This window comes from Cyphomyrmex costatus, unplaced genomic scaffold (genome assembly GCF_001594065.2).
Source record: "Cyphomyrmex costatus isolate MS0001 unplaced genomic scaffold, Ccosl1.0 scaffold18, whole genome shotgun sequence".
In the NCBI taxonomy this organism is placed as follows: domain Eukaryota; kingdom Metazoa; phylum Arthropoda; class Insecta; order Hymenoptera; family Formicidae; genus Cyphomyrmex; species Cyphomyrmex costatus.
The window spans coordinates 535438-561184 of NW_017275824.1; the positions used below are offsets into that span (position 1 = coordinate 535438).

Below are 25747 nucleotides of genomic sequence, written 5' to 3' on the forward strand. Positions count from 1 at the left end.
AATTAGGATTAAAGGCCCCCAGTATCTGCGTACCTGTTTTATATTACTAGGAATTTATATCGCCGCGCGCGCGCGCGCGCGGAAGAGTAGTTCATTAAGACTTATTCATCGAGCGAATTCTTGATTTTCGAGCGAAAGCCATGAATCCGTTTGAAACGTTGAGCGTATGCCACCCTGGTAAGTTTAATCGTGATGAGCTGTGCATTCAATTAGCAGAAGGTATTCAGCAATCTCGGATTAGAACCCGAGCACTCAACGTGGATGCTGTTAAGTGCTCTTGAAAGCACATTGCCGCGGGAAAGAGCATGGTCCGTGCTCTATACATATATAAAAGCGTAGACGGGGATACGAGCCACTGCGTTAACTTCTCTGCATTATACCTTTCAGTTTCTACCCTTTATTCAAGTTAACGCGCGGATAATACTCATTGTTAAATCATATCTTTGAGATATACTTTATTACTCATCCCTTGCGCCTGCACTTTTATTAATCAGCTCTGTCGGTGATATTTAAAGTCTTACCGAACACATTCTTATGACGTGTTTCATGATAACTGAATTTATTTAAAAAAGATAGAAATATATTAACGTCCCATTTCTAGAAATAACGAGAATAAGAAAATTAAGAATGAAGTGTAGAAATAATGGGCATTGTAATACAATATTACTTAAGTTTCTTTTTACTTTTAGGAATTTATTATAACACACAGTGGTCTTTTAAAAATTACTCAGAATTATTAATTCGATGAATTGACGAATTTAGTGAAAGAGTCAAGGATTTGTACAATTAATCGATACTAATCGAATGGAAGAAGTACGATTCGTTGAAACGATATAACGGGTACGAGGCATTATTGTTTAATTCAATCGGTTTCAATTGGTCGACTCCTGAAATCGATCTCAGCTCCGAGTGGACGGATGAATACTAGGTATAACAATAGGCACATTATCCCGGATTAGGAATCGTGCGCTTAACGTTCACATTAAGCAATTGTAGGAGAGAATTACTGCAGGAAAACACGATTCGCTGTAAATTCCCTCGACTAAAGCTAAGGGAGATAGGATTTCCCGTTCTCCTATCGCTTCTTTGGACTCGTCTCATCTTTTTCTTCGCTGCGACTGGTTTTGCGCGCGAACCAATGGACTCTCGATTTCGAAGGGAGACCGGATGCGGGAATCAGCTAGAAGAACCAACCGGTCTCGTTACGAGAGCGCGTTACGAGTTACGCGTCACGTGCAGGCGTGTTAAATACAGCCTTGTGCCACGAGCAGAAGAATGTTGAAAGTAACAGTCGTTGTCGTAACAAACGACTCGTCTATTATATTCAAGGGCAAAGCTATTGCCCTTACCCGCATTGATTTGAAATACGGTAACCTCTCATGTTGAAGATGCTGGTTTAAGTAAAGACGCGGACGACAAGCGTAAACGGAGCTGCATTTTTTCGCGAAACAAATGATTATCGATAAAAAGCGTGGATGCGTCCGTTGTTCTACATCGTGCGGTACAACGAAACGAACGGGACTTTCGTGTTCTAGCTGTATTTCATTTTATCTCACGATGAGCCGAATGCTAATAACTTTCCTATTTGGACCTCTATCTTTGACCCGATGGTCTATAAAGTCCCATAAGTAAGTAATACATAAATTTAGTAAATGAGCTAATAAATAAATAATTTCTTAGTAATTCCTCGATACAATATGGATTGTTAGGTAAAATATAGCAGACCTTTGCTACATCTAGAGTTCTAGTCGCGGCGTAAGTATTCGCGACTTCGTGCGTGCAATCCACCCGCCCGCTTCCCCCAGCGCTCGTAAATACATCGAGTGAGAGGATGAACCGGAGAGCACGCGTTGTACATATCTGTGTGCTGCTCCTTGCTTCAAGCTGGGACGGTAAGATTCGCTTCAGGAGAGCTTTCTTTTCGCCTTCATTCCTCTCTTGCCATCCGCACGATTTTTTCCCTCGTTCTCTTCTCCGTGCCGCCCCCTTCTCGGTCTTTCGGTCGCGACCTCTCGCTTTCCTCCACATCGTTCCTCCGCGTCTTCTTCTTTTCTCCCCGTCGTTCCTTGCTTTCGTTCCTTCGTCCACTACTCAAACGGCTGCTCCATCGTGCATGACTCAAGGTCACCGACTTGCGCGGCATTTATGCAAAGCTTACAGTACGCTGGTACGCGCGAGCGATCCGTTGCCAGTGGGTCGGCTTTTACATCGTGGCTTTTAACGAAATCAAACCAAGTCGCGAATTGAGTGTATACCTGTTTCGCCGCGTACTACAACTGAAAGACTCTCCAATTTTTCCAGAATGCTTTAGTAAATTGTTGACAATGTTTGCTTACACCATAAAAAAAAATTACTAAATCTTAATATTTCTTTGAATAGTAGTAAGTAAAATCAATAATGGCGATTAAGCCGAGTAAATGACAGTTCAGCGTGGTACGTTAACAGTGCGCAGGTAGTATAAGTAAAGTAGTAAATAGTACATTCATTTACAGTGAATAAATATTTATTTCATGAAAGAAAAAAAATTAAATATACACAATTAATGGTTTTTATACATACATTAAATAAATATATATTTAGTCAATATTTACTTATTGTTAGAACTATATATATTCAAACAAATATTTATTAAAATTTATTAAAATTTTTTTAGTGTAGATACATAAAGATTTAAATTTCTATTGTTGTAATAAGATAATTTTTGACGTAATTTGTATTTTTTTATCAAGATTTTTATGGAATTTTGTTTTTATTCATTTAAAAAAAAATATATATTTAACTAATTCCTGCCAATTATATAATTTCCAAGTTGTATGAATATTTTTTTAAAATAAAATATATACTTAATTACATAAGATATGTGTTAATACGCACGATTAAATTTATTATCGGTATATCACGCGCAGATTTTGTGATGCCACGTTTTCGAGATACCGACAGTAATTTTTCATATTGCTGGGGAATACTTGGCAGAGCGTTCCGCGAATTAGAGGGCAGAGTGCACGCGCATTTTATTAGATTCATCACGCCCTCGTAATTCTTCTTGATGCCGCCGGCTCAACGCCATGCCAAATAAATCATCCGGTTAGGAAAGCTTGCGCCAGTGGCGATGCAATCCGTGGTGCGCAGCGTTTAAATGTCATTATAATGGTTCTTTCCTAGTGAAATACAGTAGTAGTATGCAAACGGGAGAGTTTCTCAAATACTTGTCACTTATTGCTCGTCGTTTACTTTTCTTTGTCATTAGTTTCAATGTAACCGAAGCAAATTAAGCTGTTGACGACATATTATACATATATATTTAGAGAGCAGTAACAAAAATTTTATAGTTTTTGTTATTTTTTATTTTATCGAGAAATAACGGAAATATTATGGGAAGATAGAAAGATTTTCTCAAAATATTTAAACAAATTATCTTAAAAATTCAGAGCGCTACGCATTTCGTATTTCTAGAAGGATATACATTTTCTCTCGCTGGCATATTTCAACGAGACATCGTAGCTAAGCGCAGATAATTTCTAGTCCGTACTCCGGCGATTACCGCACCGCTGACGATCACGGTTTATCGATGCATATCGTTTCCGATTATGTAAATGCTCGAGCGTTTGTGTTACTCGGCCCAACACCGCCGCCGACTGGTGTTGCCAACTTGACAGCTACATTATTTGTACGCCGCTCGTTTGCATCGTAAATTCCGCACGTTCAAAACGTTTCCGTTTCGTTTCCGTTTGATTTGCAGCGCATTTGGCCTTTCTTTATTTTTCGCGACGCGTCGCGTTACGCGTTTATCTCTTATTGCCGTGTAATACGAGGTAATGAAATGCCCGACGTAGTAGACCCCCGGACCTTGAGATCCGCTTGAGATCTGTACAGGATAAACGTCTATTGCCCTGCGGATCCTTCACAGTGCAAATGTGCTCACGTTCTGTTTGCCGGAGTCTGTGACTTTAATCTTTTATATATGTATATACTTGAGATATAACTTTGCAATTGCGTCCACAATTTTCATTCGTGTCGAGTTGTGATTATTCCGCGAGTTAAAATAAGAGTTTTTTATACGAGGTAAAATAACAGTTTTTCCACTACTTCTTTTTTGTTCGGCGTTTCAATTATTCGTTGTCATCGTTTTTGTCAAGTTGCCTTTTGGTACCGTGGGGCAAAGTCAATTTCGTGATTTGCGCTCTGTGAAATTAATCCGCGGATTTCAATTTCGTGTGCGGACTTTCTCCATCGGCTTCCGGTATGATGAGGCGAACGCGAGAAAGACAAGAGGAAGAGTGAGGGGGAGAGATATACCCGTTGAGGAGGACGCCCTGCGACGCGTGACGGCAGCATCGGAATGCTCGTTGGGTCTATAAATCCCCGGGGAGGCAGGCGTTCGCCGTGTAATAGAATGACGGAATTCACAGTGGAGTGGAATCGGCTTGTTATTAGCACGTTCTAACATAACTCGAATTCAGCGACGCGTGCGGCAGTCAGTGGGTGCCCGGAAGCGAGTCCGCCCTCACGAATATTTACAGCGTATAGGATCTTCTTTTTGCACGGACATATATTTCAGTGTCGCACCGTTAGTCTTGACCAGCAAATCCAATTCACATTTCGAACTGAATAGAAGGAAGCAATTGGTTGAATTTTAAGTAAAATTAAACGCTATAAAGTGTGTTATAATTTAATAGTACTCGCATCATCATTATTGCGTATGATGAGAGAGGAGAACCACTGATCGCAAACGCGCGAGATTTCATATATGTATGTAGAAGACACGATGTAGAAAAGATGCAGAAAGAGAAAAAGGGAAAGACAGAGTGGAGTGGCATGGTATGGTAGTAAGGTTTGCCAGAGATACGGAGGAAGGTAATACTGCAGCGGTGTCTCGACTTCTCTCGTCGTCCACGTGCTGCGCAATGCGAAATAAAAAAGCCGCTGAGACAACGGAGCGGGCGGACGAGGGGGAAGAAGGAGTAACATAAAGCGTGTGTATGCACGCGCAAAAAAAGGCTGCGAGGAGGTCGCTGCGTATCTATACGGAGTTGTTCGTGCCGTGCGCGCAAAATTGCTGCACCGCGTCTCCCTTCGTAATAAAACGATCCCCCCTTGACCAATTTACGCCTTCAAGATCCACACAGCAATGGGGGCCCTTCGCGCCCGTCAGTTCATAGCCGATAACTCCATCGCAACGTGGGTCACGACTTCGAGATGCTCTCCAACTCTCCCCTCCCATCGCTCGCTCATATACAGAATTCCCTTCGTTCTCTTTTTCCCGCTCCTCCAACAGCGCAGGCTCCTCTCGTATCTCTAATTGCACTCGTTCCTCGGGACATGCATCGTCGATATTTATGCCGTCGTACTTTATTCGAGCATCCTCGCACTGACTGCTCGCGTCGTCTTCGGGGTTCCGCGCGCGAAGCGGCTTCGTAACGACATTCGTAAAGTATTCCTCGTCCGTCCGCTACATATGGGCATTAATAAAATTCACCGAAGAGTCATGAGCGGTCGGATCACGCAATGCTGCCCTTTTACTGTGCAGGTGATCGTCGCGCGATTACTCGAGTTGTTGCAGCAGAACAAACGTTTCATGAAACGTGTAATTGATATCTCCACAGACACATTGATTTAGAATTTGCACTGTTTCAATTTTCCTCTTTTTAATGGTTCTTTTATTAGGTATATTATGTCTGGAAAGAGAGATTCTCTTTTTATTAATGTGTCTTGAGATTACGAATACTCTTTTTTTTCTAACTTTATGTATAGAATCTGAATATTTGAAAGGATATGTTTGATTTCTTTTTGTTTAACCTCTCATTATAAATAATTCGGTGATGCACAAAACGATCGCATATTTCGATAACGAGTTTTGTACTATACGATCGTTTCATTCAATTTATCGGCCATACTCGTTGCAATTCGAGAGTGAAGAGGTACGCGAGATATTCCGAGGCCACCGCAATTATTGAGCTGGTGTGTATGTCAAGCCGGAATATTTAGCGGGTCGTTTATTTCCAATCCGGACGTACGTTGCGGTTTGCCGACCATTGTGCTGGTTGTTAAATAAGTAACACGAGTCGAAATCGCGCGGATCGATGCGATGAATTTTATCGGTGGAGCGTGATCGTCCCAAGGTCGAGACAATTATCGGATTCATGAATATCCCCGACTACACGTTTAGTGTCAGTTGGAACTTGGCCGTACTGTCGCATTATTAAGCGAAACGATAAAAACGTCGGAGGCCATTGTTGCGGATTTTATCGCAAGGAGGAAGGAAGACTACACCGAGATGAATTATTGGAGCGAGGGAGATCTGTACGGGGATATTTATATGTGCACGCGTAGTAAATTTAGAGCAAGTATCTTTAGATCGCATTAAAAGGATGATCGCTCAGTTACTCTTGGACGAAGAGTAAGAGAATTGAGATTAATCCTTTCGCGAGGTAATATCCCGCAATGAAGAATTAAAAACAGAAGAGTGCGTGTAATGCACAGATCTAGCAAGTGATAAATATATTTACCCGCAGCAACGTGTTTTAAGTTATCCGATGTATATCTCCTGCGATAATTGAGATCGATTCATTTTCTGTGCGCAGGCCCCACTATTAGTATTTCGCCTTGAGGTGCCATTTACCGCCCTTCACCTTCCAACATTCCCGGTTTCATTCGATATAAATGATCCTATCGATCCTCAAGGTCCGACTGATTATTACCAATACATCTATATATGTAGATGTCAAACGGAGGAGGTATAATGGATCCGATTATTTTTTCGTTTATTTTTTGGAAGAGGAGGTTGATACGAGAGACTCGCAGGCCTGGAATTACACGCCGATAGTCATTACTTACGTCGCAGAGGCGTACGCGAAGAAGAGGGCTTTCTTTCAGTAATTACTTGGACACGCAAGCGATTTTTTCCACCGGCGAAATTATTGCATTATGTATTCGCACTGTCTTCTTATTGTTACTCATTAGATCTTGAGAATATAGATACGGGTGGATGACGACCGGTCTCTTTTGAAAAGAAATTGACATTCAAGGTTGGTATAATTATCATGGATCCAGACATCGAGGACAATTTCCGCTCAAGCGCGCGAAAATCTCGATCTTATGAGATTCTCGTAGAATTATTTGCGCATAAAATGGTGCTTCCGCGCGGGTATTTATTGATTTTTAAATTATCTTTGAGCTCTGAAGCCAATTAACTTTAATCGGTTCTATGAAATAAAAACAAGCAGGAAAAAACGAAATTAAAGTAATTATGTATTTTTTTATGTTAAAATTTATGTTGAAATTTTTGAAATGTGGAGTTGAGATCAATTTAGCTTCTGAGAGGCTCATTTATTGCAACTTTAATATAAATCGAGAGAAATACTGGAGCGAATGTGTGTTATCAAAAAGTTAGTATCAGGGTTTGCGTGCGGATTCGCTATTAATAATAAGTGTCGTGTTAAAGACCGCGGCGGGTCATCGTCGGCCTCCGGAAAATAACGATTCGACTTTGCTTTTACGAGGGACCCTGCTTGCTTCCCCTTCTCGCGCCGTTGGCGGGAAATAAAACCATAAAGATTTTTTTGCGCACTTCGCAGCGACCGAACAATTACCGAAGCCACGTTCAAAGCACTTTTTACGAGAAGGGCCGTGAAGTCGTCGATGTGTTTTCTGCTTTAGCCACCGCCGTAACGTTAACGTTGAAAGTACCCTGTATAAACGTCGACGTGCTCTCGTAATCGTTATATAGATCGTACGCGCCACGTTCTTTCAAGTATATTCTATAAAGCGATAACTGGCGTCCCTCTCCTTCCAAGATAGCAGGCAATCGAGAGATTGCCACGACGCTCGAGTTGATCGCTCGACGATCTCTTTCGCGACCTCGTCACTCGGGATGCAATTACCGCGCATACATGTTGCACGCCAAGTCCATTACACCGACCAGTTTCGTAAAACCGTCTCTCGGATCAGCAATTATCAATCGACGACATAAAAATCGGCGTAAAAAACCGATTGAGATTAAATTCAATTAGCGAAGCTTTCGAACAATTATACATTTATGACCGAGAGAGCGATTTGACAACATACATATGTAAGAACCGACATTCAACCGCGCGGTCGCGAGAACAATTTATTGTTAGTCTTTCGACATTCGAGCGCGCGGTCGGTGGTTATATAACTCGTGAGTTGTGCGATTTATGGTAGACTGAGAGAAGAGAATATTTTTCTGTTTACGCGCGCGTCGTCATTCTTGTTTCACTGTACAAAGTTTAGCCGCGACCGTAACTCACGGTTCATTATATTTTCAAGCGGCGCAATACTCGTGCTTATCCTTTCGACATTTAAATGCCGTATGCACATATAATTAGTTACTCCAGTTACGGAATTTATAATCAATCGCGTGCATGCACGACGCAAATAGTTTCCTGCTACGTCTGACATTTCGAGTTCTTCTTTCGATTTGCTTATCGCGAGAACAACATATATTCTGTATTTTTCCTGTATCGTGACGGAGAATTGTTTTTAATTATCGTCCAATTTATTTTTTGTCAGAGAGAATATCATATAAGTTTCTTAACGGAGTATTGAAACGTTGAATATTGAACAATTTTTGGAAAGGCCTCTGTAATGTGAAATTCTCGTTGGGGAAGGATGGAAATTAATTATAAAACGTCTCATCACATGGTGTATAAAACACTCTGTGTAATTTATTTGGTTAATAAAGATAATCTGCAACGAGCCACGATGTATTGATCGGTGCCCGTGTACCTGTAAATCAATTCTAAATTAACTTTCATCCAAGATTAATATCACCGGGACGAATGATGCGTTCTCTTTCTCTCTTGGACTGCGAGTGGGACGGCTGAAAAACCGATTTGCGGTATGACAACTCGATCGTATCGATACGCAGGATTTCTCCATGCGCATATATACTTGCCCTGCGTTCGCCATAACCCGCAAGAAAAAGCTGTCGTCTCGTACGATTGGCGCAATATCGCCGATCCTGACCAAGAGGAAAAGGGGGGCACGGCAGAGCGAGAGACGATTTTATCTCGACGCCGTAACTCATACCGGTTTTTCGGGTGGCGAACAGGGTGGCGCGCGATTTCTTGCCAATCAGCGTGTCCCGGCAAGGGTGGGCCCTTTATTCGGAATCGATTAAAAGCACAGATAAATAAACCATGCCGTCGGCGGTTTATTCTTCACATTACATCCCGCCGAGATGATCCCGGTGTGTATTTCCAGTTATTACCAAGTCGAAATCGCGTTTGCTTCGCGGTTATCTCTCGGTGGAATATGCATGCTGCTACGCACATATCGATATCGGTATGAGAATGCGAATACAGACCGTATGTAATCTTATAGTATCGTGAACGTGATTTTAAAATCGAATGAGACAGCGGTCTAACAATAAGCTGGAATAAGAATCGATATTGATTTTAAAATCTCCACAAAAGTATAATTAAAAAATGCATTTTAATTAAAATATGATTTTTTTTAATTCTTTATTATTATATTTATTTATTTACATTTGTTAGTTAAAATAACTATTGAAAATTATTAAGATAAAAAATCATTGAAATAACATAAAAATCATAAAGATATGTTAAAAACATTAATTTTTAGCTTAAAAATCAGCCTCTTCTGACTTTGCAAAAATAAATGTTTATTTTTCATTAATTACCGTCTATTATTTACGAAATAAACATGATTAATTGTAGGTGTCATAAATTAGTGGCAACCTTTAATATTACTCTAGGAGAGGCTACACTACGTATTAAGTATATTTTCTCAGACGTAAAAATAACCAGTCACGCCGCTGCCGCGCGCACAAACACACACATATACGTACGCGCACACATTGCGAGAAGATTTAATCGTCGGACATCGGCGCGGGATAGTTACATAATTGCTTGCATCCCGTGGCCAGCTCACACGCGTCGATTCATCGACAATTTATGTTTTCGCCAAGGCGAATTTTCTCTCTTCGCGAACGGCTAAACGCGAGCCTTACCGCGGAAGCCACGTGTATATACCGCGCAGTAATTGATTTTAGATTTAATTAAATTAAACGCGGATGCGTCGTGTGGCGCCGGCTTTCAGCGGATTCTGTCCCCTTGTCGTCGTGACTTAACGCGCACTGTCGTAGTGTCGCACGGACCCCGACCGTCCGTTTTACGTGCATTATTGCATGTGCAGCTAGGCGCGAGTTGTAAAATTGTGCTGTTTACACAGTTGTATGTAGTCGACGCGTTTTGCGCGGCTTAATGTCGCTGTGGCCTTGCTGCAACCTCTTCCTAAATGGAAGACATTCGGAGCGTAAGTCGTTCCCCATCTGTTTCTCCGCGCACGTAAATTGGTCTCTTTATTTCTCGCGTTTAAATCGCGGGAAAAAAGCGAATGTCTTGGTTAAATAAACTTAAACCGATTCCAGTATCGTGATTCGAGGCTGTATATAATTTCCGTTAAATTACAAACTTTTCAAACCTCTTGAATATCGCAACGGTGAAAAGTTTATAATTACAAGTTTTTGGTCGACCAAATTGAAAAAAATTGTTACGAAATCGTACTAGATGCCAAAGTAATTGAACAAATGATCCTCGAAGTACGTGGACAAATTAAGGTTTCGCTTCCCTGGGAAAGTGTAAAGATCCTACTGGGCAATAGCAGTCCCGTGGCGATAACAAGGGGCTTTAGTACCGTTCCGTAGAAGTCGTCACAGAAAATCGATACGCGGCGATTACCCGTTGGTGCTCGAAGGTGCGATGGCGAACAACGTGCTATATATTCTGACATAATGCGAGTGATAAAACAAGAGGATCGAGCTAGTGTGCACGTGATCTTCGTCGAGACGTAACGTTGGTTGGATGCGATTATCGTACCGACAACGTGGTAGTATTATGATGAGACGATCGAAACGTGTATTTTGCTTGTCATTAGCGGATATTAATATGCCCGTTCAGATATTCGACCCGAATAAATTGCAATTTCCCCCTTCATTTGCCTATGAGCGTTACGTGTGTCGGTCGAAGCTTTAAACGATCTGGGGCAGCTCTTTATAAGGTACAGTACGTGTAACGCAAACCGGAACGGTAGTCTAATTGCCATTTTGTAACACAATGGTGGTAATGCGTTATTAATAAAATAATCATAGATTGCGTTCTCGCTGTTCACATATAGTGGTATTTAATAATAATTACATATTATAATATATATTACATGTTGTCTGTCCGTAAGAAGTCCGCTCTTTCAAATGAAGTCTTCAACGAGAATGAAACGTGCGCTCTTCATGAATATATTACGTACTGCATGGATATTATACGAGTATAGGTATAACTGAACCGGTGTAACTCGAGCAGATGTAAATTTAACATTTGTCACAGTTTTACATAGTCATTGCATAACGATTACGTAGGATAATTAATGTTTTATTGTTGCCAGGCTCATTAAATGATGGAATATATGTAATAATTATAACGTAATCGTACATGGATTGTGTTACACAATTTTGTGTTATATTAATTGAAGGTTTACTTAAATGAAATGGACGCCTCGATTTTTCTTGCCTTTCTTCTGTTATGTGCTTAATAGTCAACGGACAATAAAAGATATTTTGTCGAAAATAAACTGTTCGAGAACTCAGTTCTACACGATCAGCATATTGACGTAATGATTAATAATTTCTTCTTAATCAAAATACATTTAATTAAGGATCGTTTTGCTCCTCCCTCCTGTAATAATAATAATCTAAACAAAATTAATTATTTCGCACGAGATTGCGCGAGCTGTTTATATTCTGAGGTAATTGGCCGCGATATGAAGTTATGTTTGTACCATAATATTTGGCAATTCGATGAAACATGATATATATATACACACCTATATCAATTTTATTATTAAAAATACAGCGCGGTGTTTCGCGTTGTGCTGTGTTAATAATATTTCGACGAGCAATGGATTATCGATTGTTTTGTGACATTCTACGCTTTAAATTAATTTTATTAAAATCGCAAATTTCCGAATAAATAATATAATTGTTTTCCACACCTGATGAGAATGAAAAATACACATGAAGAAAATGTAAGAGGATATCTGTTTCTATGCCTGTGCGTTTATGATTTATTATATTCGTATTATTCTCACGATTGTCCTTTTTTCTTCGAGAGACTGAACAGTGGCGTACAGCCGCCTCTCGTTCGATAACATCGTGAAAAAGTGAGCACTCCGCCCACTCGAGCATCTTTTATTGAATTCGCGGAACCGCTGCTCGTCTTCCTCGTTCAAGCTTTATAAATGAGCCTCCGCGCCGCGAAGTTCGTAAAACGCGGCCATTATGAAGGTTCCGGCGTAGTCTTCTGGGAATATCGCGGGAACGGGCAAATTTTATTAATGTTAATTTCAGCTAAGTGCTATACGCTTATCTGAGGCGTATTACGCTGAATTATACGGACTTGCGTCCTTTTTAATCGAGTTACGGCGACGTGATGGATGCAATTATAATTTATTTCTCGGTTTTTTTTTTATACGCGCAACTTTTATAACGGTCCACCTGGCACTTACGATAGATTACGGCAATATCGCAGAAAGGTCGGAGATCTCGTATTTCTTTCTAACCAGGCGGAGTCACGTTAGTAATTTTTCCTGATGCACCTAAAAATGTCTGCTCCCCTTTGCCCTGTGTTATTTAGGTGGAAATATTTATCATGCAGGATGAAACATTTCAGATGAGCCCACGTTATTTCTCGAGTAATTTGGAGATAAGTCATCTAACTTGGCAGACTTTCACTCGTGATCAATTTATCAGCGTGACGATTTCTCTCCTCGAAATTATTCAAAGCGGAATGTTTCTTACTGTCGTACGATTTCTTACTACTGAGAATTTATGAACTCTAATAATGAAGTATGTAAGATCTCTGGAATTTGTTATCCCGCTTCGCGCAGGTTTCAAGCCTCAAATTACACTTTAAATACGTATCACTCCAACGGAGTGAGATGAACAACCTATAGTGGGAACGAAAATAATTCATCGCCCGCTGTTTTGCCCCATCTCCCTCTCTCCCCTTTTTCTTCTCTCTCCGAGAAAAAGAAGAACCGCCGCGAAAAAGCGGCGTCATTCGCCAAACTGCTGGTTAAATCTCCAACTCGCGAAATATTCGCGGTCGACGAGAAAGAAGAGATGGAGGGTGACAAAGGGGAAGAAGGACGCGATAAATTCCAGATACGAAAATTAATGCCGCGCGGAACGATATTCCGGCGTGCACGGCGATGCAGTCTGCATCGTCCGCGAATACGCATTGCATACTGAGCGGAACATTACCCGACATTATAAATGAGAATCGTAAAACATTACGGCACATCCACCACCTCCGTTTTTCTCCTTCTGTTTCTCGATCCCCGCGCGCCGCTCGTTTCGCTTTATGTTTGGGTTTCTCTCTCGCCGCCGCGGCCGCCGCCGCCCAAGATAAAATTACAACGACCGTCGACTTCTGAATTATCGTCCCTCGTTTGTGCTTTTCACGATGGCGACGTCGACAACCTCTATCTTCGACCTTTTGTCCTCCTCCTCCTCCTCCTCCTCCCACCCTTTAAGCTCGATGAACGCAGCATCCTCTTGCTTTCACGGAAAACGAGGTCGAGCGGATGTTAATTATCGAATCGAGCTATCTATTTTATATGAGTATTATTTCTATTGTAACTGCTATATCCAAGTATTTTTGTAAGTCTCCACTGTTGCAGTTATATAAGTACGGTCGTATACCTATTTCGGATCGGATTCACTATGTTAAAGCTTTAATTATATTCGACTCGGTCGTAACGTTTCTGCGCGTCTCTTTATTGCGTTCCAGGAGAACGAGTTAAAGAGGCGGTGATTAAACGCGCTTATTGCGAGCAATAATGGCTGTTAATTGATTAATGTGTTAAGATATCTCAAATAAGTACTCTGCGCCGCTATTACGGGTGATTGGAGAAAGAGCGTTAGTGAAATGAGCGAGTGTGAATCATTCGTGATTATTCGGCGGCAATTGAGCAATCGTATATGGTTAAACGCAGCTTGTCAATTTGATTACCCATTACGGAAATAACAATCGATGATGGTAAAAGTACATAGGTGTGTCTACTTCCATTCATGTCTCGATTATTATTTTATTTGCTGATTGTGGACTATTATTTTGTTACGTTATAACGTTTATTTTCATCGGTGTCTCATGTGATAGACTATAACGGAGAGGCATGATCATTCGGGTCACTCGTTCATGAACAAGTGGTAATTAAGCGAGCGTCACGTAGCACGCGCTCCCTTTCGCTCGTTCCTGCCACGAGCGACGTTGACATAAAGCGTTCCTTCCCACTGTATCCTACGCGAATGACTTATCGCGTAATGAATCACTATCAGTTTAGCCAACCAGATGATCATCGATGGATTACCAAGCATAGATCGCGCGCGCTTCTTTTTCCCTCTCTGCGGTAATCCCGCATCGCTCGATGCGACATTGCGACGACGCCCACGTTGCCGACGATTGACTTCTGAAACTGTCACAGCTCACCGAGCTTACCGTGATGTGTGCGGGTACCTTCGATTTTATCATCTCTCCCCTCTTGACTCTGCGATCTATAATAAGACAAGGGCGCACATTGTGCGTGTAATACCGCAGACTATGTAATTGTCGTTCATTAAGGGATTAATTGAATATTCGGAGAGTAGAGCGAGTACATACAACGCACACATACATGTATCTACACGTGTCGTAATCAAGGTAAGCACCTTTTGTGAGAAATGGAGGCGGGCACGCAATTACCAGTGAAGAGTCGCTAATTAATGAATTAATTAACTGCCGGTGTGTCTAGTGACCTAAATATATCTTGGAGACTCTTCATATATACAGGCGAGTCTATTTTCAGTCGCCAATTTATTGATTCATTATACTAAAGGTGCCGGAGTTATTTAGCTCTCATTCACTTTTCTAAATTTGACAATCGAGATTTGACGAGATTTATTTTTCATTTGTTTATACTTAAATTATTTTTCATTGTTAAATGACGATATTTGACAACAACTTCGATTTTCACATTATTATTTAATATTAAAAGGCGTACAATTTGGGGATTCGATTAAATTAATTACACATCGTTGCATCTTGTTTCATAATGTGTGTTGCGTTGCGACAGCGAGCGCCAAATGCTCTTTGTATTATAGATGATTGTAGACACGGAGGCTGCACCTTTCATTACGCCCGACAATTGCTCGAGTTCAATAATGGCGATATTAATGCGGGAACACAGCGTCGTCGATCGTAAATTAGATATTCGCATTGACGTCGACGAACATTCATTGTCGATCCATATTACCGGCTTTGACACGAGACTTTTAATAGTGGCAGAATTTAATAACGCGAATTTCTTCTCTTTTTCTCTCTATAAAATTTTATATTCCTGTCACGGGGAGAATGCCCATAAAATGGAAAAGCTGTACAACGTCGTAACGTGAAAATGAGTTGAAAATCAGTTATCTTAATATTATTATTGTAACGCGCACACAACGGTTGAGCTTTACTCTAATATCGTTACCTATTTATATTACAAATTTATTGCAATAAATACAAATGATAGCTGTATACTTAAGTGCTGCATAGATTATTATGATCAAATTACGTAGCACGCTTTTATTTTGCATTGCGCTCGTCGCAGGAAATTCATAATAACTGAACAATTGTGAGAGATTCCGATAATTGATTCGGCCTCGCTTTAAACGACGCGACTTTACGTAACGACGTGTTCGCCGTTTCATTCAATTATACAATATCTAGTTCAGCGTTTAGTGAAAAACATTTTTGCTGGCTGTAACGAATGGGCCGCTGCCACTTGTTACCCGAAAGAGACGCGTAGTTACTCAGCCCGTGAGCCGCAACATTCCCTGGGAACGTTGCCTGCGAACAATCGTATATTTACGTACGTATACGTACGTACGTACGTGAGTTTAATTATTCGCAGTTGACAGGTACGTACGACGTGCCCCTACGCGATTGTCTCGAGAGCCAATTTGTGAGGCTCGGGAATGAGCGTGGTTGGTCCCGCTGTCACAATTAAAGTCGTAAAATCGCGGACTAATAGCCTTGTTACGTTAATTCAGTGTAATGTCGCACGGGGTAACGATAAACGTGTACGGTATATATAGGAATGCAAGAACGTTCGCGTGGAGCGAGAGGGGACTGGCATAAATTTAATTTAACGACCTCGAGGTCAGCGCGTTGCGTCGCGTCGCGAGAGGAATAGGGGGGCCCTGCGTGTGGAATTGATTGGGGCCCCGAGATCCGGAGTTGGCGGACGTGTGGTGGCACCCGATGATTTACCTCTCTTGAAATAAGACTCGCGAAGATCGTCGTGTATTCGCGATCGGAGAGAACGGTATATGTGAGAGTTCTACGAGGCTTTATGTACTCGAGCATTGTGGTGGTTACGAGGATATATATCGATTTACGATGTTAGAGCAGAAATATCACGCACGAATTGTGTTCCTCTGGCTCGTTTTACGCAGCGTTCGTAATTAACGTGCGTTATTTACGAACATCTTAGTATTGGTAAATAAGGAGATTTAAATATTTATGCCCCCCTTCTCGAATAGATTGCACACAACAGGTTTATTACGTCTGTAACTAGTTTCTCTGTTTCATTACCATTAAATTTTATCGGAGACGTTCTTATAATTAGAATCATTGCTATATATGTGAAAAATAAGGATATATTACTGTATTTTATAAATAATAACTCGTACTTAATTTTCTGCGTGTCAGCCACGTGAAAAAAATTTTATCACAGACATATCTGTTTCTGGACATTTCAAAGAGTTTGCGATATTAATTTCATTTTCTCCCGATGTAATAATACGTCCGATTATATGCGCGGTATAGTAACCTATTATATAAAATAATTTTATGTAAAACCGGTAGAACACTGCGTGTACTAGCTGGCTCGTTTGGCGTAGTAATTACAGCCAGCGCGCAGCGCGGTTTATTTTCCCTTTCGAGATCGTCTAATCAAGAGAGAGAAAGAAAGAGATAGACTCTCTGCAGGCTACACGTTCATCCGGGCACAAGGGAACGGGTAAAAGCTATCGTATTAAAGTCGTTGCTGTCGCAGTACGGTGTCTCATTTTGCGTCCGAGAAAAAGGATTAAATCACGGTTTCCGCCGCCGCCGCGCCGGTCGCCGCTCGTGATTACCTCTCGCGTGCAACGGGCGGCATGTGACGGGAAATAATGGAACGTGGAAAGCGGCGGCGGTGCGTGTATGCACTCTCTTCGGTGACGAGGATTATTTAGGTAGTGATGCAAACACCTTGCGTACATGCCTCGTCGCACTTTGCACGTGATACATATGCCTGCAGCGGTTTCATTTTGCAAAGAATGCGGATGACTTTCGAACGGAAAGGAAACTGTTTTTCAACATATCGCGTATATACGTTTGCGGTGTCTCGGTAATTTTTATTCGATCATTTTTTGTAGATATTTTATATATTTATGATCCACATAATTTTCTTCCCAAAAGATTTATCCTTTCTAGTGAATGTCACAATTATTGCTGTTTCTTCTAAAAGTAGAAATTCATAAAAAAATGTCTCATCGATTGAGTCATAAATTATAATTCCTCCCCTTAGCCTCCGTGTATGTGTTTGTCGCGACGGTGCAATTTTTTTTATCTGCAATATTTGCAAGATGGGTCGTGTCACGACACAAACTTTTCCGTTTCTCTCCTTGCGGTATTGCGAGTGGGCGTGATTAGCTGGTAAAGTGATCATCTCTGATGAGCGTCTCGCCAGAAGGAGAATGATAATAGGTCAGTCGCAGAAAACACGTTCTGATTAAGTTAACCGTCGGTGTGCGTACGTCATTACATCGGCGCGACAACTCGTTGGATTCTCGATGATACAAGGCCGACCGTCGCGAGTGCTGTAATCTCGTCGCCGTATTCGGGTCGTTCTTAATTAACCTGCCACGTATCCTTTCATGCGACGAATTCTCGTGCGTCTCCTTTCCACAAGGCTCAGTGATTCGTGTCTGTCACACTCGCGTATCCTCGCATATTATTAAGTCTCTATCGTGAAATATGTATTTAGCTACTCGGGTCTTTTAATTTTTTATTTTTTAAATTCAATTTAATTTATGTTTAATCTTTAATTTGAAAATAACGATGTAAACGCCACACGATGATGCTCTTCTTCCCGCGTTGTCATCTCCCACGGAGAAAATTTCATGTTAAGTTTTAATACAATTTTAAATTACATTTTACTATGTCTTGTATTTTTAGATGGACCCTCACAACAATATTCCGCGCGACATAACTTTTACTATGGTAATTTTTATCACATAAATAAAGTATTTTTTATTAATTCCAGTGCTTAAGCCATGGAAAGAGTTAATTTTTACTATGAAAAGGAGTAAAAATTACTTTATATTATTGTTAAAAAAATGGTTATAGCATTAAACTTACAATTACACGATGATCCGCAGCTTCTACCATATTATAGTAATTTTAAATATAAAATTTTCTCCGTGTATTAGCTACGATTGCCACGATTGTGATCGATGATAGTTGCGACGATTGTCGGAAAAACTCCATGACAATTAACATTTCGCGCGGCGCGCGTTTTACGAATATTTCTTGTATATCAAGCGGTATGATCTTATTTACGACACGCTGGTAATGGCATCGTGTTTGCGGTCGTAAATTGCTGCGGAACGTCTCCCGAGCTGACAAGTAACACACGGAGCCCGTGCTCAGCCATTACGGGCATCGGCCCGAAGGCCTTCCTACAACTCGAACGCGTTTTAACTTGGTTCATAGCGTCGCGCATCGATCATGAGATTCATGAGCGTCGTCAATCTGAGGCCATCGACTCCTTAAGTCTTCCCTTCTTTCTCTCGCCTCTCCTCTTTTCTCCTCGTACGGTTCCTTCACGCTTACTGGCTTTACGTATCGGTATTCGCCAATTATAGTGATCCGCTCGATGAAATCAGACAGAGGCAAAGGAAATCATCTTTATTTTATTCAGGGTACGCTGCGTATTAGTATACTAACTGCGAATAATAAATGCCACATTCCATACACCGGTTAGTCAGATTTAGCCGACGAAAGATTCGTAGCGAAGTCCTTGATAATTTCGACGATCCGCCTCCAATATCCTAAATTGATGCTCCTAAGTTTCGAGAGAATATCAAAACTTTGGGAGACATTCGACTTTTTTCGTGTGTTTGAAATGTGATTCAAAGTTAGCTCGTTAGCTCATCACACCGGCTGTGATACGATCAGACGAATAACGAGTGGTATGCACATTCTTGTTTCAGGTTGCGACGCGACCTTGGAGCCCGGATCAGGGCAAGACGCGGGAGATGACCAAGCTCTGTAACCATAAGAGGAAACTTCTGCTGCCGGCTGCAGCCGCCAGTCCTGTTGCGTCCTGTACGCCGGCGGTCTCGTCGTCGACTTTATCTTCTGGCCCGACAACGGCCTCGATTCACGCGAACGCCGACTCGCCCACGTCGCCGGATAAAGCCAGAAAAGGTAAGAACACGAATGTTACCAGAATGATCGGATTATATTCCGGCTCCAACGAAAGAAATCGCTACCAGCAGGCAAAAAGCAATAATGAACAAGTATTTTATCTACATACATATATATGTAGTACATAAGAAATATATATTAGAAGCGCAAGACGAAAGCTGCTGTTTTGTAACGTTTAATGAGTTGAAATTGTTAGTTTGTAAAAACAGAAACATAATGAAAGCCAAATATGAATGGATAATGTAATATTTATGTCTTGATAAATGCATCATTTTTTATTTACAATGATTATATCATTCTGTAGAATAAGTTTGCGTCAAACTTTTGGATTTTCTTTCGAGTTTTCTTTAGGCACTCGAATGATCCTATGATCGATCAAAATCAAGATTCTTTCATCCTCAATATTCGTTTTCATAATCCCCCGACGATTTCGACAGGTCAAATTTTATGACAAACTTTCTCTCATATCCACACATACATACACATGTCGTGGAACTTTCTCTATCGATCTGGCGTATTAACAAAGTTTTCTGTCAAGTCGGACGTTGAACCGGCGCCATAATCGCCGAGACGTTTATTCACCGTCGCGCGGAAACACGTGCCAACTTTTATTGGAGGAAGACCAAAAGTTTTTCCACCCCGTCAAGTGAGCCGTGATCATTAAGGAAAAAAGTCGACGGTAGAAGAAGGACGACGAAATTGCGGCATTAGCGAAGTCGGTTCACTCACTCTTCCTTCTACTCCTTCTTCGCTTCTCTCCCCCACTTCAGAATCGTCTTTTCTTCACCCGCTACGTTAGCATTAAAGCTCAAGAGAAGTGCGACGGAGGACGAAAACGAGGCGCAGGGCAGGGCGGAATGATGTATCACCGTAGCCGCCAAACTCTCCACCGAATTTCATTACCAAATCCCATAACCGACGTATCCCATCCCACAGCGCCGTCACTTCTTTTCCCACCCCACTTCTCATCCCACAACCCACTACCTTCCTTTTTCCCTTACTTTCCGCGCCGTTAATTAAGCGGCTGTTGCAGGACGCGATAGACGCGTTCCCGGCGTATCTCTACTTCTACCTGTACTCCAAATTGCGTCGGCTAGAAATTATAATCCGCTTGTAGATTGAAAGCCGAGCGCGGCCGTGTCGGCGACCAACGGTTATTAAACTTTCACCCTACGCGCGTCGTAACTGTACGTTTTAATATTATTCACAGCGGGGCTGGAAACACGCTTCGATGTCGAATTATTCGAATACATTTCAACCATAAATGTGTTAGAAAAAAATTAATTTGTATATTATCAAAGCTCTCTGATATTATACACTTTTATTTATAGTTCCGATTAGAATAGCGTTTATGTAATATTGCATTATTTTTTCTATGATTTTTAAAGAGCTTATAGTCTATGATAATAAATATTTCCAGTAACAAAAAAGAAAAAAGAAACCGATTCGCTACATCCGCTCGCAAATAGATGCATTTGGATGTACTCGTCTGCAGCGTCGTAAGGGGGCTAGTAGTTTCGCGCTTGCATCTGCAAATCTGGGGTTGAAGTTTAACTCAAGTTTACGGTCGCGGTGTGCGAGGTAGGATAATACATATATGCGTCGGTCGTGGTGTTTTTATGGGACTTTATAGGGTTGTTTTAACATCGATGCGCGCGCTCGCGCCGCTTCGATTCCAATTCTCCGGTGATATAAAACGACACGCTCTGGATGGCAGGGTTGGCTTTTTTCCCGACTTTCTCTCCGGCTGTCGGGGGTTGCTCGTGTATTCGGACTCGCGCTCTTCGCAAACACACACACACACACACATACATTCTACAACAGGGGAGAAGGACGGTAAAGGGAATAAGTGGAGAGGCTCGAATGAATCTTTATCGTCGAATGTCGAGCTCCAAGTTTTCATAACGCGCTCACTCCCTGCTGGGAACCGATTTAATTCCCCCTTTTTCTGATTTTCAGTTTGACTTGCCGGCTTAAGAGGGAGGGGTCTTCGTTTATGTACGATGGATTATATATCGCATTGGGAATAAGAATGATTGAAAGTCTGTTTCAGTTTTATCGGTCACGAGAGCGAAGCAGAAATTGCAATTATTCCAAGTAATTCACCAAAAGTAAAAGTTTTGCAATACGTTGATTGCGTTATTAACTTCTTTCGCACAATACGAAAAATACTCAAATTATAATTATTTACACACTATGTATTAAAATTTTTGATAGAATTGTTTAGGGAATTGTTTGCGGTGTGATTTAAAAAATATACTTTTAACCATTTTAAAAGTTGTCTATATATTTAAATAAAAGTAAGTAAAATATTAAACGGAATAACGTTTCTCACTATTGGGTAATATGTAGTTCAGTCGTTCAAGGCTTAATTAACATAATTAAATCCAACCTCATTACCCGATTGGAAATGTCAATAGACATGTTTAACGAGAATCATCACGCGTCATGTAATTGTTAAATCGGTCGTAACACACCAGTCTGTTCAAATCTAGGGCGCGGTTTACGCGATCTTTTGTCGCCCTAAACAATTTCCTCCGTAAATAGTTTCCCCCGGAGCTCAATCGATCACTTTTGTCCTCGGCGTCGACGTAGTACGCGGCAGTTACAGTAACATCCCGAAGAGCACCGAGAAGCGATTTTACGGGCGACGAACTCCAATTCACCGCCCTATATGCGACAGCCACCCTCTACCGAGTTTTCGTTACAGGTGGTAAACTCTTAAAAATTTTTTCCATGTGGATTTCGCTGCACGCGAGTGTGTTAGTTTTTGTTGCCTACTGAAGATATCGTGTCGTGTAAACAGATTAGTACTACCCGTCTGACAGGTTTATTGGATTTGTATTCTTTTCTGAAGACTTGTGTTTACATAGGATGTTTCTGCGAGAAATAATCTTCTGTTAAGGAAGTAAGTATAAGGGTGAAATGAAGTAAACACAATCTATCCCACCCGAAATGAAAAGGTAAATCTCGGTTAATGAGATATCTACAATTTAAGATATTGTATAATATAAATCAAGTGGGAAACTAAAGGGGAGAAAGAGCTTGTATAAATTTTATGTAAAGAATTAATATGAATTAGTCCAATTGCATTAAGAAAGATAATAAATCTTAAGATATTTCTTGTTGGCTATACTCACATCGTATAGCGATTCAACGCGACCATCTCAGATCAATCCGTCGGTCCGTACCTTCTTATCATGGCGACGATCAATAAAGTCTCGGGGAGAGGAAAGAATCCATTCTCCCTTCGCTGGCTGTGACGATGACGACGACGACGATGATGACGGGAACGAGAATGTTACCGCGACCGGGTGTGGTTGATGGTAGAGATGGCGATGGTGATGGATATAAAAAGAAGAAGCGTAAAAGAAGCCAGGCTATAACCCCCCTGGAGGGGTTGCTGAGGGAAAAACGGTGATGGTAGACACCGAGTTGATAAGGGTTAATTTCGTACGAGAAGAGAGCGAGCCACGGTTACGCACAAGTAGGGGAAGAGAAAGGGGGAGAGAGAGAGAGAGGGAGAGCAGAGGTAGTAGCCTTGCGGTCCAACGACTGCTGCGTCCGGTTGTGATTCTTGCGCCTGCCCCGGGAGTGATGTTCGTTGCCTCGGCAGAGGATCCTTATTCTTCTCTCTGTTTTTCCCTCGAGGCCACCCTTGCACCCACTTCCGTCGGTTGGCCGCGCAAGCGCATTTCGATCTCATTCTGCTCAGTCCGCATCAACGCCTTGGCGTAACGTAACGGCGTGATCCCGACGGATTTTTATGCACGCATTGAAAAAAGTCATTTCGCGAGACCGAAGCTAGAACTCGAGAACTCGTAGGCTTACGACGTTCGCCTGTCTTGTTACAGCGCCCGACGATGCCATCAGCGTTTCTTCTTAATGATGCTGCGTCAGTGAGACCAATATGGAGTGGATGTATCTCGCAATCTTACGAACGTCACCTTTACAGGTGCGGTATTCTTTTCCTCGTGCGGTACTAAGTGAGAATCCTGAGATTTAGAATTTTCCTATTATAAGCGTGCATCATACACATGCGTGCAATTCATTCAACCAAGTTTTTAAAATTTATCTACACTTATGTTTACAATCCTTTTGGTGTTACATGATAATAAATTGTATTACGTATAATTAATTTTAGAAATCTAACGTTTCAACAGAGAAATATATTTTTAATTAGAGCAATAAAAAGACAAAGACGGACTCATTATCAGTATAAATTAAGTTTCATAAAATTGGTCGTTTATTATGAGCAAGCTAGCAGCAAATATCTTAACGAATGTGCTTAAGTGAGTAAGGTAGCGTTTGGAAACAGCCGCAAACGACGAACTACATCTTCCAATTACTACGTCGCCCTCTTTCACTAGGGTTTAACGACGAGAACGTTTATTGCTCGAGCCATTGACTGCAGACGTTCCAAGTAGACGGGGAGACTTTACGCGTTCGCGTGAAAACCCCGGAAGCCACAAAATGGATCCAAAGATTTTACGCAAATCTACCGTTCTCCCCTTGAAAATCGGGTTAAACTGCCGTAGTCAGGACGGACAAGTTGCCTTACTACCATCGTAGATTCATTACTATCCTCATCACCCTCCTCTTTTACTTTTGCTTCTCGTCGTTTTCATGTTTCTCCCTTTTCGTCGAGAATTACTCGGTTCCTCTTCCCCGCGTCAATCGGCGCGCATGGAGAATAATTGTTCTCTGTAGGCTTACAGATAAAAGATCCCCTTAGCCTATTGCCCCGCTGAATACCTTATTCTTCCTTCTGCTTTCTAACACGTCTCGTAAATCACGGTAATTCGGAAGTGTCGATGATTCCTGCAGCAATTCTTCGTGAATATGCGAATAATAGCGTTTTAAAAGCATTACAAATGAAGTTTCGTTTTAAAGAAATTTTTCGGAAATTAAAATATTTTTAATTTTTTTTTTATATTTAAATGATTTATATTTTAATGTAATTAAAACAATTATATTTTTAACAATTATATTTATCAGTAATGTTAATATTATATTTTTTTTCTACATATGTACATCAATTTTATTGTTACACAATTTATATTATTCGCCGAATGGGGAGGGGAAGAGTAATATCTCTAGCTTATAAAAGTTTAATATAGTTTCCAGAATTTTTCAAATATAAAAATATATATGATTAAACGCACTTTAAATCTATATTTAAATTATTAATATATTAATATTTTATATTATTACAAATTTTTTTTATTAATTTACTGTACTTTTAAAGTAATTTTAAAGCAATTTTTTAATAATTTTGAAGCCGTGTACGGAAATTAATTGGATCTATAATAAATATGTATTGATTAGGAGGAATCTTAATTAGGGCGATAAATTTATTTATAATTTGAGTTATGAATCCGTTTATCTATACCTGTTGCAGAATAATGGCTTGTTGTAATAATTAATAATTTTTGTTATATGAATTATTTAATACTGATGCTATAATATTACTCTAATTATTTAACAAGTTAATTACATTGGCCGAATTGATGTTTCGTCACGCTTCTTGATCTATTGCCGACCATATTTTCATTTCGCGAAAGATGTTTTCCGGAATGATAATGTCGAGGTAAAGGCCGTTTCAAAAAGGGGAGTTAAAGCACGGAAATGTCAGGCTAAATACGATTTAACCTTGCGGCAGGATTTCAAATGGAACACTTGCTTCATTAAGAAGCTTGGAACATCGTCTGAATAATAAGCGAGAAAGCCGGTGACGCAGGATTAGGGCGAATAAGTCGTATTTTAATTTCTACAGCGCCGAGGACTTATCGTCTTTCACAATTGCGCTCCGAACAGGAAAAGCCTTTGTCGATTCAATTTCAAATAGATGCCGGCGAATCGAAGGTAATTGGATTCCGGTTTATTAAGAGATACTTTATTGGTGTGCGCAGATGGTCTCAGCAAGAAGAAGAAGAGGAAATTAGGAGGCATAGGCGGCATTTATTCCGGCGTCTCGGTTTCGCAACTTCTGGCACAACGGGAGAGAGCTATTGCTGCGGTTGCGGCAACTGGAGTTCAAGGTTCACCGGTGCCTAATGGATCGCAGGTAATTAAGTCATAGTTTTAATTGAATCGCAAATTATCAGTCTCCTTTTTGAGTCAGCAGTTGTACTTTTGCCTGAATGTTTGATGCAATATTGAATAATATAAATATTTTTATTATCCTTATTAATATATAGTACGTAAGCTATATA

At 40.8% G+C, this 25747-nt stretch overlaps 1 protein-coding gene across 1 annotated transcript in view; it reads left to right on the forward strand.

Annotated features, from left to right (window-relative positions):
* Nucleotides 1-25747, forward strand: part of LOC108772098 (mucin-17) — a 69247-nt gene that overhangs the window by 31961 nt on the left and 11539 nt on the right. Inside the window, exons 3-4 of the mRNA XM_018537553.1 lie at nt 19316-19532; nt 25445-25599. Coding sequence (XP_018393055.1) covers nt 19316-19532; nt 25445-25599 — 372 coding nt within the window. The remainder of the gene's footprint in view (nt 1-19315; nt 19533-25444; nt 25600-25747) is intronic.